General features: G+C 42.8%; 1 protein-coding gene across 4 annotated transcripts in view; it reads right to left on the reverse strand.

Moving 5' to 3' along the window:
* Nucleotides 1–15,515, reverse strand: part of sh3yl1 (SH3 and SYLF domain containing 1) — a 239,990-nt gene that overhangs the window by 189,325 nt on the left and 35,150 nt on the right. For all 4 annotated transcript variants that reach the window (XM_072498654.1, XM_072498653.1, XM_072498656.1 and 1 more), the window contains one exon: nucleotides 923–1,030. In XM_072498654.1, coding sequence (XP_072354755.1) covers nucleotides 923–1,030 — 108 coding nt within the window. The remainder of the gene's footprint in view (nucleotides 1–922; nucleotides 1,031–15,515) is intronic.

Raw genomic sequence — 15,515 nt, forward strand, 5'->3', positions numbered from 1 at the left:
ATCATGGACGGGATTCTCCAACCCCCCGCCGGGTCGGAGAATCGCCGGGGGTGGGCGTGAATCCCGCCCCCGCCGTCCTCCAAATTCTCCGGGCCCCCACAAATCGGCCCGGCGTGAGCCGCGCCGCCCGCCTCGGAGAATGGCGGGGTCCGACGCAACTCAATGGGCCCAGGGGCTGCTCGAATTCTCCGGCCTGCGATGGGCTGAAGTCCCGCCCGTCTTTTGCCAGTCCCGCCGGCGTAAATTGGAGTAGATCCCTTACCGGCGGGACCTGGCAGCGTGGGCGGCCTCCGAGGTTTCTGGGGCGGCGTGGGGGGATCTGGCCCCGGGTGGTGCCCCCACGGTGGCCTGGCCCGCGATCGGGACTCACAGATCCGCCTGTGCCGTGGGAGCACTCTATCCTTCCGCATCGGAGGCTGTACCGGTCTGCCATTCCCGGTGCAGAAGCGAAGCCCTCTGTGCATGCGCGGGGATGGCGCTCCCGCACATGCGCCAATTCGCGCCGGCCAGTGGAGGACTTTCAGCGCCGGTTGGCGTAGCGCAAAGCCGCTTTCCCGCCGGCTTGCGGGGCGCAAACCACTCCAAGGCGGGCCTAGCCCCTGAAGGTGCGGAGGATTCCACATCTTTGGGGCGGCCCAATGCCGGAGTGGTTCATGCCACTCCGTCCCGCCGGGACCCCCCGCCCCGCCAAATAGGGGAGAATCCCGCCCCATTTCTCACTACTGTACTAATAACACTCTTTATTGACAGAGCTACCCACATTCTTTTACTTTCTTTTTATAACTTTCAACATGGCACAAATACCCTTGAATATTCAGTACCCAGCCCTGGGCACCTTAATGTTTTAGTTTCCGAATGAATACAGGTAAGTATTCAAATACACTGATCAGTTAACAGAGCATCAAACAAATATTTTACTAACCTGGTATGATTACATCAGGTCCATTTCTTGAACTTATTTCAGTAAACTCTTTCAATATTTTTGCAGCCTTCTTGGCTTCAGACTTGAGGTTTGATGGAATTGGATTCACTGTAAATAACACAGTCGTTTTATTAAGACTACTTCTGACACACAAAATTCAAATTGGTGCAAAATATGTAATACCATGATGGTGCTTCATGGTTTACAGTACTTTTTAACAATAGTTATCCATCAAGTTATTTGGAATCGTATATGGAACTGTGACAATTTATGATCGCAAGGCAGTGATAAAAAAAAAATTAACTATGAGTGAAACAGATGTTGGTGTCCCAGCTAATATGAATACATCATTTATCAAATTCACAGAAAAATATTTTGAAATATTGTAAAAGCTAAACATTTCAAAGTTTTCTGCTTTGAAACATTGTCTCATAACATAGTTAAATGTAATTTAGTTATATCAAATTATAGAAATTGATCCAATTCATGAATCAATCAAAACTTCAATCCCTTTGACACAGCTTATCAGTTAATAATTACGTTGAGGTGAATTGCATTGCAGAAAATAGCATACATGACCACTAGATCCCATAGGGCCGTTCTTTTACAAAGTACTGCAATTAACTGCTACATCCTAGCTGAAAAATTCCCAACTGAAATCAACATTCATTTTAAAATGAATACCGATACAAAAAAGTTCAAACATCTGTTTCTAAAATGTTTTTCTGTCATTTTTAAAAGTGACACACACAATATTAAAGGGCACCAATGGTACTGATATAGGCAGATTAGAACACTATGTGAATTCATTATAGAAGCAGGATTCAAATTCAGTTCAGATTGATGGGATAAGAGTTTGTGATCTCTCTTGCAAAAAGGTCCCACCTGAAACAAATACTAACAGTTTTAGCCCATGGTCCACAAAAAATGTTTGGCAGAGTGTGTCACATCACTCAAAGGCAAACTCTGAAAGCCTGTGACAGTTAGGAGAATTTGTTTTAAATTAATTATTATAAAACTGAATGCTCTGATAGGGTGGGGTTGTGGTTGAACAGGACTAATCGTACTGGTGGAAATTAGTAGTTGTATCTTCAGACATGTCCACCATCTCTTGCTAGATGTGACACTAAGGTGCTTAGTGTGCAGTGAGCAACAATAGTGGAAAATGCTTCACTCTTATCTAAATTAAGAATGTAAAGTGCCTGGCAAAATCCTAAATGGTATGCAAAAGAAATATTTTGCAGATGCCAGAAATCTGAATTAAAACAGAAAATGTTGAAAATATTCAGATCTGTGGGGAGAGAACAGAAAACTCTGCTTTTCTCTCAACTGATGGTGCCTCACCTGCTGAGTATTTCCAGTATCTTGTTTTATCCTAAATGGTATTCTCTATCCAGAAAGGCACAATATTTTGTTAAAAATAAAATACTTGCATTAGTGTCGGCCAAAGAGTTGGTCATATTATTGCCTCGGAAATAGAAAGTTGCACGTTCAAGTCCCACTCCAAAAAACATGAACACAAAAATCCAGGCTGACACGACAGTGCTGGGGGAGTGATGCACAATTGAGGGTGCCATCTTTGGGATGAGAAGTTACACTGAGACCCTGTCTGCTATCTAAGCTGGATGCAAAAGATCTTATGCATTATTTCAAAGAGAGGAGAGTTATCCTCAATGTCTTGGCTCATATTTATCCCTCAATCAACATCACTTTAAAAGGAAGATTATCCAGTCATTATTACATTGCTGACCAGAGTGCCTGGAGACGAGCAGTCAGGGAGGACATGGAAAAAGCAGAGGACAAAATAAATAACCAGGTGGCGGAAAACTGCACCCATCGGAAGGTAAAAACATTGTCAACCTCAAATCAATAATTCTGCAACTGGCACTCGCTAATTGGCCTCTACAACGGCAACAGATGATGTTGAATACAGAGTGCCATATGCCATCGGCAGGGTCTGACGGATGCCCTCATTACAATGCTGTTTGGCATGACAATGCTGTTTGGAGGAGCTTATTGTGCGTATCTGCTATAAAAATACTTAATTTTTCATGACAATATAGTAAGCAGGGTTTTGAAGTTTCAGGAAAAAACGATTTAGAGTGCAAGAGTCTTGGTTTCAGTAATACGATTGACCCTTTGTCAATCAGAGCAGTATTTCCTGTGACAATTTTTCTTGCCAATTGCAATCCTGTGAAGCACCTTAGAATGTTGTATGCTAAAGACCTTATTTGAGATGCAAATTGTTGATAATATTATAAAGGTACATTCAGTTCTTGTAATTTGTTTTTCATTATGCATTCCCTATTTTGAAACTGCCTATGTGGCCTTGTCAGGCTGTGATTACACCCATCTTCCAGTAATGATGCTGCAATGTCTCCATCAGAAGATGGTGTCAATGGCAGATGAAATTTAATGCAGAAAAGCGTGAAGTGATACGGTTTGATAGGAAGAATGAGGAGAGGTAATATAAGCTAAATGACACAATTTCAAAATTGTTGCAGGAATGGACAGGTCTAGGGTATGTACGTACAGAAATCGTTGAAGGTGGCATGACAAGTTGAGAACAGCGGTCAAAAAGCCAGCAGTTCTGAAGAAGCATCACAAAAGGTTAACTCTGTTTATCTCTTCACAGGTGCTGAGTTTTTCCAGCATTTTCTGTTTTTATTTCAGATTTCCAGCATCCTCAGTATTTTGCTTTCATTTTACTGCAGGATCCTTGGCTTTGTAAACAGGGCAGAGAATATAAAGACAAGGAAGTTACGTTAAACCTAATCACTCATTAGGATCCAGTGGAATGTTCCATGTTCCATGGTGCTACATTTTAGGAAATATGTCAAGGCCTTAGAGAAGATGCAGAGCAATGTATTAGAGTGGTACCGGGGACTTTAAAAGTGGAGAAATTAGATTAGTGGGTTATTTTTCTTTGTACAGAAGGTTGAGAGAAAATTCAATAGAGTTGTTGAAAAGCATCCAGGGTTTTGAGTAATTAAGGATTAACTATTTCTAGTGCCACAGGTTCAAATACTGGAGAACACAAATTTTTGGTGATTAGTGAGCGAGAAGCGAACCGAGTAGAAATTCTTTTACTCGGTGAGATATAATGATCTGAAATACAGTGCCTGAAAGGGAGGTGGAAGTGCATTCCAAAGTAAATTTCAAAGGGGTTTGAATAAATACGTACGGGAAGATTTTCAGGCCACGGGGAAAGGACATGGGTGGGACAGCCAAAGAAGGGTCATAGGAACATAGGAGGATTTGCCCATTCAGCCCATCGAACTTGCTCTGCCATTAAATATGATCATGGCTGATCATCACCTTAAATGTCTTTTTCCAACATTATCCTCATGTGTCATTGATATTAGAAATCTGCCAATCTCTGCTTTAAACACACTCTATGACTGAGCTGAACACAGTCCTCTAGGACAGAGAATTGTACAAATTCTCACCCCTGAGTGAGGAAGATCTCCTCATCTTGGTCCTAAATGGTTTCCCCTTTATTTTATAATTGTGCCTCCGGTTCTAGACTCCCCAACCAAGAGAAACATTTTACCTGCATCTACCATGTCTATTCCTTTAAGTATTTTTCAGTTTCAATTAGATCACCCCTCATTCTTTAAAATTCTAGAGAATACAGGGCCATTTCCTCAATTTCTCTTCGATGGAGAGCCCTGCAATCCCAGGAAAAAAATCTGGTGAACTTTCGTAACAATCATTCACTGGCAACAATATCCAAGTTATGGGGACCAAAACTGTAGCGCTCTAGGTGCGGTCTAAGTTCTATACTTGGTTACTGAAGCACGTAATTCACTAATCTTGTTCTCAAATCCCCTTGCAATTAGGATTAACACTAGCCTTCCTAATTGCTTGCTGCGCCTTTGTGATCTGTCAGTGACTTATTGACGAGGACACCATTTGCAAGTCTACACTTCCTAATTTCTTAAAATTTAAGAAATACCCTACTGCTCCTACCAAAGTGGATAACCTCACATTTTTTTCACATGCTATTCCATCTGTCATGTTCTTGCCCACTCACTAAGTCTGTCCAAATCCCCTTGCAGCCACATTGCATCTTCCTCACAACACGCATTCCCACCTAGCTTTGTGTCATCTTCAAACTTGGGAATATTACATTTGGTCCCCTTGCAGCCATATTACATCTTCCTCACAACACACATTCCCACCTAGCCTTGTGTCATCTGCAAACTTGGGAATATTACATTTGGTCCCCACACCCTAATCACTGATGTATTTTGTAAACAGCTGGTACCCCACTAAACAGAGCCTGCCAATGTAAGAATGACCAGTTTATTCCTACTCTGTTTTCTGCCTGTTAACCAATCCTTAATTCATGCCAATTTATTACCTCTATGCCACGTGCTTTAATTTTGCAAACTGGGGAAGACTTTATCGACAGCCTGCTGAAAATCCAAGTTCCAACTCTCCTTTATCAATTTGGTTGATAACATCTTTTAAAAAGCTCCAACAGGTTTGTCTAACATGATTTCACATTCATAAATCTATGTTGAATATGCCAGTATTACGGGCCAGCGTTTAGAGAACCCCAATGTGTATCATGGAGTTCAACTGACCCATAACTTTAAATAGATTTTGGTTATGGGGAGCACAAGGGCCCACTTTACAGATGTGATGCAACAGAGAACTAAAAGTTTTTTAAACAAAAAACAATGTTTATTCTATGGATCCAATTAACATTTTTAAACATACATAGTAAACATTTTAGCAACTATCAACTAAAACACTAAAACTAAAATACTCCCCCCAAAGAATACAGTACTCTATAAGTAACCCTTAATCTTTCCTTGCAACATCCATTAGACAAATACCCTCTTCAACACAGACATCAGGTTTAAATTCTCTAATGAGAGCAGTTCGCACTTTTAAATCCTCAAACGATCTGGAGACAGTCTTTAGATTGTAGAGAGAGATCCTTATACAGATCTTGCTTTGCCTGCAGCTATCCAGCTCTCAAAATGAAACTAAAATCCACAGACACACACCAGCTTTTGTTGAAAGCGAAAGTAAAAACAGACAGAAAGCCCAGCTCCACCTACTCTCTGACATCACTGCAGCTATTTGACAAACACCCATTTCTTAAAGGTACATCCACTACAGCTATTTGATAAACACCCATTTCTTAAAGGTACTCTCACATGACACCAATCTGATCATTATTATCCAAGTGTCCATTTATCACATCCCTCAGAATAGATTCAAACATTTTCCCTAATATTGGTGTAAGGATAGCAGGTCCATAGTTGGCTGTTTTTTTTAATCTCTCTTCCTCCCTTAAATAGTGGGGTGATATTTTCTACCTTCCAATCAGCAGGAATTTGGAGAATTTTAGCAGATGATCACCAATGCATTCACTATCTTCATAGCTACCTCTTTCAATGCTCTGGGATGTAGGCTATCAAGTCCAAGGGATTGATCAACCTTCAATCCCATTAATTTCTCCAATACAACCTTCTTACTAATACTGGTAAAGAGTCCAGAACTCGAGTATTGCTAAAAAAAACCATTTTGTTGCAGCTTTTCATCTTGCACTAACTGCTCAATTCCAAGTATACTAATGTCAAAGGAAACAAGAACTATATACTCCATTTGATGAGAGTACTGATTGGTTGACAAGTGGACTCTGATTGCTAGAGGTGTTCTCTGTGGCAATCGGCCTTTTGGCTAAGATGAGCGTGAGTTCAGGTGAAATGCCTGGATCTGGTATGTCTCTCTTGTGGGGACCATGAATCGGATTCAATTTGAATTGGTTTTTGGAGCAGGCAAGGAGCTAGATTAGGGGTTTGCCCCTGTCCACACTTGAGCTCTGGCTTTGTAACTCTGATAAAGTAATAATAATAAAGTGCCATATGACTCAAAACCTTAACTCTGTTTCTCGCTCCAAAGATGCTGCTGACATTTTCCAGCACTTTGTTTTTATTTCAGATTTCCAGCATTCGCAGTATTTTGTTTTTATTTATTATTGTGGAAATGGGACAAATTGGATAGCTCTTTCGAAGATGGTCTGAATAGCTTCATTCTGTGCTGTGTGATTATATGAATTTCAGATAGACACATTTTTCTTGGGCTGTTTCCTTCCTTTGTAGCTTTGGAAATCAGGATATAAAATGGAAATACAAAAATAAGAACAAAATCTGTAACTTTTAAAAAAGACTGTAGGAATGTAATGGTGAATATAAAGATTCCAATATATAAGTACTCCTCAAAAGACTTTAGCGCATAATTTAAATGGAGACTTCAGGCAGAGGGAAGATTATACGGTTGGAAATAAGTATCGTATTTCAGATGGGGCCTTAACCAAAAACCCCATCTGTTTGGGGGGGCATGGTACCACAGTGGTTAGCACACTTGCTTTCCAGCTTCCGGGTCCTAGATTCGATTCCCCACTTGGGTCACTGCCTGTCCGGAGTTTGCCCTTTTTGCCCCGTGTCTGCGTGGGTTCCTTCCGGGTGCTCCGGTTTCCTCCCACAGTCCAAAAATATGCAGGCTAGGTGAATTGGCCACGCTAAATTGCCCTTAGTGTCCAAAAAGGTATGGTTGGGTAGGGTTACTGGGTTACGGGGGTAGGGTGGGGGTGTGGGCTTAGGTAGGCTGATCATCCAAGGGCCGGTGCAGACTCAATGGGCCGAATGGCCTCTTCTGCATTGTAAATTCTATGATTCTATTTAGAAGATCCTATGGGACTCTTAGAAGCCAACAAGGCTTTTTTTTTCCTGGCCAGTGGTTATCCCTCAACATTGCTAAAAAGGAAATCATTGGTTATTTATTTCATTGTTTCTGGGACCTTGCCGTGAGTGCAAATTAGTCACTATTATTCTCTCCAGTTAGTGTCTGCACTTCAAATGCAATTCATTTGCTGTGTTGCGAAAACATTTTTTTTTTTTTTTTTTTTTTTTAATCACTTTTGTTCTTAGATATTAATACGTGTACACAAATCAATTCCATCATTTCAGCCTGGCTATAATTTATAAGGCTTCCGCAGGGGATAAATAGTTGTTATTGTCATAATTATTTGGGGACGGGGAGTCAAAACAATTATAGTTTCAGCCTTTATTGTTCATTTTCAATGACCCTGACATACCATTAGCAAAAATCTTTCTCAAGTGTGGCTAGTTACTCACATAAAAAACAAACATCGAATAAATCATTGTGGGCTGATAAATTGTTTCATTTTCAACACAGATAACAAAGTTAAATACTGTCAGTAAACTTCAGAATGTGGTACCAACGTAAGAGATTCTTATCCATTCTTCCTTTATGATGATGCCATATTCTCTTTCAATTTAGTTACCAGATCTAGGTGAAGTGGAACAAATGTGGCAAAGATGGCTGAAAAAGCTGTTCTACTTTTCACAAAGTGCATCAAAGTGAAAAGCACTATATAAATGCAAGTCTTTCTTTTTCCTTTTTTAAGAGAGAGGGTTGATAGAGTGGTTACGTTACGAGTAATTCAGAGGCGTGGTGAACCATAGTTCGAATCCCACCATTCTAATATGAGAATTTTGGAATTAAAAGCTAGTGACCATCAAACTACTAAAAACCCAACTGGGTTAAAAATGTCCTTTAGAGAAGGAAACCTATCATCCTTATCCTGTCTGGCTGATTGTGCCTTCTGTCCCACCAACTCCAAATGGCCTAGCAAGATAGCAACCCATATGAAACTTAGGGCTACTGGGGAGAGAAATAAATGCCAGCGATGCCGAGGCCCCAAGAATGGCAAAAGAAATGTTAAGCTGCTTTATTCCACGAACTAGGTAACAATTCTGGACAGATTCCCTTAGTTTAATGGTACAACTTGTTTTTGCATGGTGTAAAAAAATGGAAATAATGGGCACAATTTCAGTGGTCACCCTCCTTCACAAATAGAAAACTTCCTAAGCAACCTGACATCTTCTTTTGTATCTTTTTTTATTGGAGCTTCAGGCTGTGAAAATTAAATTGCCTTTTAGATGTCTGATATTTTGCTTTATTATCTGACTGTTCAAAGGCAGGAAGAAATTCAAAAACCTTTCAGCACAATGTTATGCTGAGGACAGCCTCCAAACGCAAGTATAGATCTCTGGGGAAAGCCTGCCTCACCTTGCTTTCATTTTTTGGGCGATGGTCCTTTAATTACTAAGAGGCAGGAATTCCTTCCACTTCATGGGAGGGAGGTTTGCCTCATGGGGTTGCTGGACAATTTGAGTACTGCAGCTCTGCACACTGGCAGAGACAAGCAGGACTAGTGGTTACTGCTGGTGCTGCAGGTCTATCAGAACGGTGGTGGGAATAGGCCCTTAATTGGGTATGTACTGCCCATTTAAGGATATCGATTGGACTGTTTCATTTTTTGTTGTAAGCTTTCCTGTAAAAACCTAAAAAACGTTGCAACTGATCGATTGAGTTCAGAAGTTCATAACTAAATTCACAGCATCACTGACCATGAAAAGCTAAATTTATATTTTTGGAATATTAAATTTCGCCATTGTAATAAAAATATTTTTAAGTTTCTGATATTTTAAGTTCTACCTTAGTTCCATGTGCAAATCCCAGTCGTTTATTTCACTCTATGTAAAATTTAAATTGAACGTGAAAAATTCAACTTTTGTTTCCGGTCTGTGAGAATACATCAGTGTAATTGGCTGTTTACGCTGATTGATGACATCACTGTTACTGTTGCCTGGAAATTCTCTTGACTGTCTGCCACATTCAAAACTGATGTCATGCACATGGAAACCCATGACACAGAGATCACTAGATCTGTGTGGGTTGTTTTCTTCAAAGTCAGCGGGGAGTGTTGTCGCCTCGCTCCTGACTGCAAAATCTGGGCTGCTGTAAAGGCGCCGGATGACAGCTTGAAATGCATCTTCCTGGTCTGTATTGAGTTTAGTTGATCTCAACTCTATGGTGGTTGCAAAACCCGAGATAGAAAATAAGAAAGAACCAACCAAATTTTCTCTTTTAATTACAATGTGCTATATCTGCTAGAAGTATAAATGTGCCTGTATGTGCACCATAAAAAAGTGAGAGGGGAGAGAGAGAAAGAGAGAGAGGGAGAGTGCATGTAGGGACAAGTGCATGTGTAATTCCACAAGAGGATTGATACTCAAATGTGTAACTTTCAGCAAATTGAATAGCTTGTCAATACATATTTCCAAGGCGCACATGTAATAATGGTCGCTGGGGCACTGTCAACAAATACCTTTGCAAACAATAAACAATGCCTTCAAAATTATAGCACGGGAGAAAGCACGGGAGAAAACTAGCAAAAAAGAAATGTGCATAATTGATCTAATACCCTCTATCGTGCATGTTTTGACCTTCATATGAGTTAGCGATCAATGAACAATTCTGTGACATGCATCATGAACTCCTTGACCAAACTTAAAAAAAAACAAATACATTTTCATTCCCTCTAGTCTTCACACCTGGACACGATCATGTTAATGGGTTCTTCCCAGTCACAATACAAATTAGTGTCTGTTGAGGCATTTGCCACAGATGTTTGCAAATTATATTTGGTCAATTTTTGCATTGTACCTTATGTGTAGTTTATGTGAATGACTCACATGGACTTGATACCTCTTCCACGCAATAGGAATTGGAAATGGGAAATGGTTCCTACTCTCAGTTGTGTATTCGCTAATCACATCATATTAATTTTCCAAATTATCCCAGCATAAATCATTGCAACATTACCTTTTTTCTCTATTTCTTTTAAAGGCAGTGTTTGAACATAAACTAAATAATTACTACAATCTAGTTCAATGCAAGACATGGTAAAACTATGAAGATTACAAATATAAATCATTAAATACGATTGGAGACCCTGTTGTATATCATTTCAACACATTTAGCCTCTTCAAAGTGAAAAACATGTCAATATTAGACATTCAAAACCATTACATGTTGATGTCAATGGTGTACCAATACAACTTTTAGCAATATTTTGGAACATAAAAACTCACTCTGAAAACACGTTTACACTTCATAGCAGTCACTCAGTGAGCTGAATGACACATAATAAAAATGAAGGGTTTTTGTTTTTAAATTCAGCACCAGGAAATCATATTATGCAACTGAAATAACTGGATAATGCCTCATGATAAGTAAATAGACAATGTAAGGTTATTAGTGGAGCAAAAGTCAAATGCCTTTCAATGTACAAAAATGTATTTCTTGCTTTCATACCCACATGTTGGGCTTCACAGCGAGAGGATTTGAGTTTGGGAATAGAGATGTTTTATAGCAATTTTATCGGGCATTGGTGTGGCCACACCTGGAGTACTGTGTGCAGTTTTGGTGGAACGATGTTCTTGTTAAGGAGGGAGTGCAGTGAAGGTTTTACAGGCTGATTCCTGGGATGGAGGGACTGTCATGTGAGGAAAGACTAAGTTGGTGAGGGTTATATTCATTGGAGTTTCGAAGAGTGAGAGGGGATCTCATCAAAACTTCCAATATTCTAACAGGATTAGACAGGGGAGATTCAGTAAGAATATTCCTGATGGTGGGAGATTCCAGAACTAGGGGTCATAGTTTGATGATAAGGGGAAAATGTTTTAGGACAGAGATGAGGAGAAATCTCTTCACCCAGAGTGGTGAATCTGTGGAATTCACTGTCACAGAAAGTAGTTGAGGCCAAACTGTTGTGTAATTTCAAGAAGGAAATAGATATAGCTCTTGGGGCTAAAGGGATAAAAGGATATGGGGTGTGGGGGAATGGAGGGCTGAGGGTATTGAATTTGATGATCAGCTATGATCATAATGGATGGCAGAGCAGGCTCGAAGGGCCGAATGGCTTCCTCCTGATTCTATTTTTTATGTTTTTATGTCGCCCTTGGCCTACAGCTACGTTCCTGTGAAGCCTGGTGCAAGCTGGACGAGCAGCATCTCATCTTCTGGTTCGACACATTGCAGCCCTTAGGACTCAACATGGAGTTCAGCAGCTTTACACTGTGACTTTACTCCTCCATTTTAAACCCTTTTAAAAAACTATCCCACACATATATTGTCTCACTGCAAAGCACTGGGTCCTCCTCCTCCCTACCCCAACCCCCCAACCAGGTCATGTATTTTGTCCTTAAAATTGCTACATGTTGTACAATCCCGCATAGCTATATTTTAATATCCAACACATTCTCCCTCTCTTTAGTTCTGACGAAGGGCCAAAATGATTCGAAACGTTAACTCAGTTTTCTCTCCTTACAGATGCTGCCAGACCTGCTGAGTTTTCCAGCATCCTCTGTTCCTGTTTCAGATTCCATCATTTGCGGTATTTTGCTTATTTTAAAAAGTACTTCTGATCAATATCAGGTCTATTCTGAAAAGCATGTGCATCAAAGGTGCAATTTTGTCGCTTCACAAATATTCTCAGTGAATTTCCCATTTTTTTGACAGTGGACACCTTTTTTTTGGTACAGGTTTTACTTTTGTTCAATCTGCAATTTTGTGTATTGATGCAAAACTGTCAGCGTTCAGTCATTATTCCGTGATACCAACAGCGATGTCTATTGTTCACTCTGTGCAGTTCACCACAAAAATCCACAAATGGACATCACTTGATGTTTGCTCAATAATCCCACTTAATTTCATTGATCTAATTTCAATTATGTAGTTGTGTTAAACCTTCAAAATATTCAGTTTCTACAGGCAAGAAGTGTCCACAAATCTCCCCATAGGGGCAGCCAGTACATTGATTGCATCCACTGTAATTGGATTTGCTCTCTCCGATGAATTGCTAACTTAACCAATATTGTACATTTATATCTTTATTAAACCACATCTTTTACCCCGTTGATGATCCAATGAATTTGTCTATGATCGCCTTTGACTGCTATCAATTTTTCCCATGCTGGCCGCCTCATTGCACACAATTATTTGCACTTTGCAGCATGTCATTTATAGAGGGACTGAAAATGGAGCTCACAATAGGTTTCCACAGATCTCCAAATCACTGATTTCCTGAAAGATTTCAGTTAATAAAAGGTTAACTCTGTCTCCTTCTCCATAGATGCTACTAGACCTGCTGAGTATTGACAGCATTTTCTGATCTTATTTCAGATTTCCTTCAAACACAAGAGGCGGATTCTCTCAGCCCGGGCCAGGCCGGAGAATCGGCGTGTATCGTGCCACGCCACCCCGGCGTCGGGACACGATTCCCCGCTATGCCATTGTGCCGGCATGGTCCGCGCGCCGCCGGTCGGGGGCTGCTCTACGCGGCCCCCCCCGCCGATTCCCGGCCCGGGATGGGCCGTAACAACAAACCCGTGTCTCGCCGGCGCCGTCCATGTGTGGTCTTATCCAGTGGGACCTCGGCGTGGAAGAGTCTGGGGGCGGCATGTGGGGGAGAGGGGGTTCCAACCCCGGGGGGGCCTCCGCTGTGGCCTGGACCGCGACAGGGGCCCAACCAACCGGCGGGCCGGTTTCTCGGGCTGGGGGCCTCCTTTCTTCAGCACCGGCCCCTGTAGCCCTTTGCCATGTTGCATCGGGGCCAGCGCAGAGAAGGGAGCCACTGCGCATGCGCGTGTTGGCGCCGGTGCCACTGCGCATGCGTGGACCCTGCGGCACCCAGTTGATGCCGGGATCGGCAGCTGGAGCGTCGTGGGGCGCTCCAGTGCCGTGCTGGCCCCCTGTAGGGGCCAGAATTGTTGATCCTGAGGCCATGTTGACGCCGTCGTGTTTACAACGGCGTCAACACAGCCTCAGGATCAGAGAATCCCGCCTAAGATTTTGTTTCTGTATTGATGTGTATAATTCCCTGATGCAAATCACTTTTTTTTTTTCAATGCCAGGGTAATATTTGATGACCACCAGGCTTTTAACAAATGCGACAAACACATACAAAATGTAAACAATTAAATACAAGTTTCTTTAACTACGTCTTTGAATCAAGGGAGGCACCACTACTTTGAGACGGCGGATGAGGCGTGGACTTTTATCGTGGAAGAAAAATTGGAATGAGCGGGTTATTAAAAAAAGAACGTTTGAAACAAAGTGGTGGGGTGAGTATGGGGGGCGAAGAGGGGGGTAAAAAGGGGGGAAAGAGGAGTTATATGTTATTAATCCTGCGATGTGGTAACTTTTCTCTCTTCCACACGGGGTGGTGGGGGGAGGAAAGGAGGTGGAGGAGATGGGGCGTTGGCCATTGGGGGCGGGGCCAAGGGGGAAGCGCGGGCTCGGTTCCCGCGCTATGATAATCATGGCGGGAATAGGGAAGCAGGAAGGAGGGGGCCTCGCACGGTGCGAGCCGAGGTCACGGGGGGAAGCCGAGGTCGGCCAGAGTTTGCTGACTTCTGGGAGCAACACGGGGGGTGTAACTACGCTAGTGGGGGGTCTAGCGGGGGGGGGGGGGTGGGAGGGGGGAATTATTGGGCTGCTGCTGCTGGGGAGAGGGGGGAGCTGGCATGGGGTGGGATGGGCGGGGGGGCGCCGCCTGGGGGGGACACAGCTGCGTGGGAACTGGGTGAGGAGCTGGAAAAAGGGGATGGCTAATCGACAGAGGGGGGGTAAAAAGCCCCCCAACCCGGCTGATCACGTGGAACGTGAGAGGGCTGAACGGGCCGATAAAGAGGGCACGGGTACTCGCACACCTTAAGAAACTTAAGGCAGACGTGGTTATGTTACAGGAAACGCACTTGAAACTGATAGACCAGGTGAGACTACGCAAATGTTGGGTGGGGCAGGTGTTCCATTCGGGGCTAGATGCGAAAAACAGGGGGGTGGCTATATTAGTGGGGAAGCGGGTAATGTTTGAGGCAAAGACTATAGTGGCGGATAGCGGGGGCAGATACGTGATGGTGAGTGGGAAACTACAGGGGGAGACGGTGGTTTTGGTAAACGTATATGCCCCGAACTGGGATGATGCCAATTTTATGAGGCGTATGCTAGGACGCATCCCGGACCTAGAGGTGGGAAAGTTGGTAATGGGGGGAGATTTCAATATGGTGTTGGAACCAGGGCTGGACAGGTCGAGGTCCAGGACTGGAAGGAGGCCGGCAGCAGCCAAGGTGCTTAAAGATTTTATGGAGCAGATGGGAGGAGTAGACCCGTGGAGATTTAGCAGACCTAGGAGTAAGGAGTTTTCGTTTTTCTCCTATGTCCACAAAGTCTATTCGCGAATAGACTTTTTTGTTTTGGGAAGGGCGTTGATCCCGAAGGTGAGGGGAACGGAGTATACGGCTATAGCCATTTCGGATCACGCTCCACATTGGGTGGACTTGGAGATAGGTGAGGAAACAGAAGGGCGCCCACCCTGGAGAATGGACATGGGACTAATGGCAGATGAGGGGGTGTGTCTAAGGGTGAGGGGGTGCATTGAAAAGTACTTGGAACTCAATGATAATGGGGAGGTCCAGGTGGGAGTGGTCTGGGAGGCGCTGAAGGCAGTGGTTAAAGGGGAGCTGATATCAATAAGGGCACATAAAGGAAAGCAGGAGAGTAGGGAACGGGAGCGGTTGCTGCAAGAACTTCTGAGGGTGGACAGGCAATATGCGGAGGCACCGGAGGAGGGACTGTACAGGGAAAGGCAAAGGCTACACGTAGAATTTTACTTGCTGACAACGGGTACTGCAGAGGCACA

The sequence above is a fragment of the Scyliorhinus torazame genome, chromosome 4 (genome assembly GCF_047496885.1).
Source record: "Scyliorhinus torazame isolate Kashiwa2021f chromosome 4, sScyTor2.1, whole genome shotgun sequence".
In the NCBI taxonomy this organism is placed as follows: Eukaryota; Metazoa; Chordata; class Chondrichthyes; order Carcharhiniformes; family Scyliorhinidae; genus Scyliorhinus; species Scyliorhinus torazame.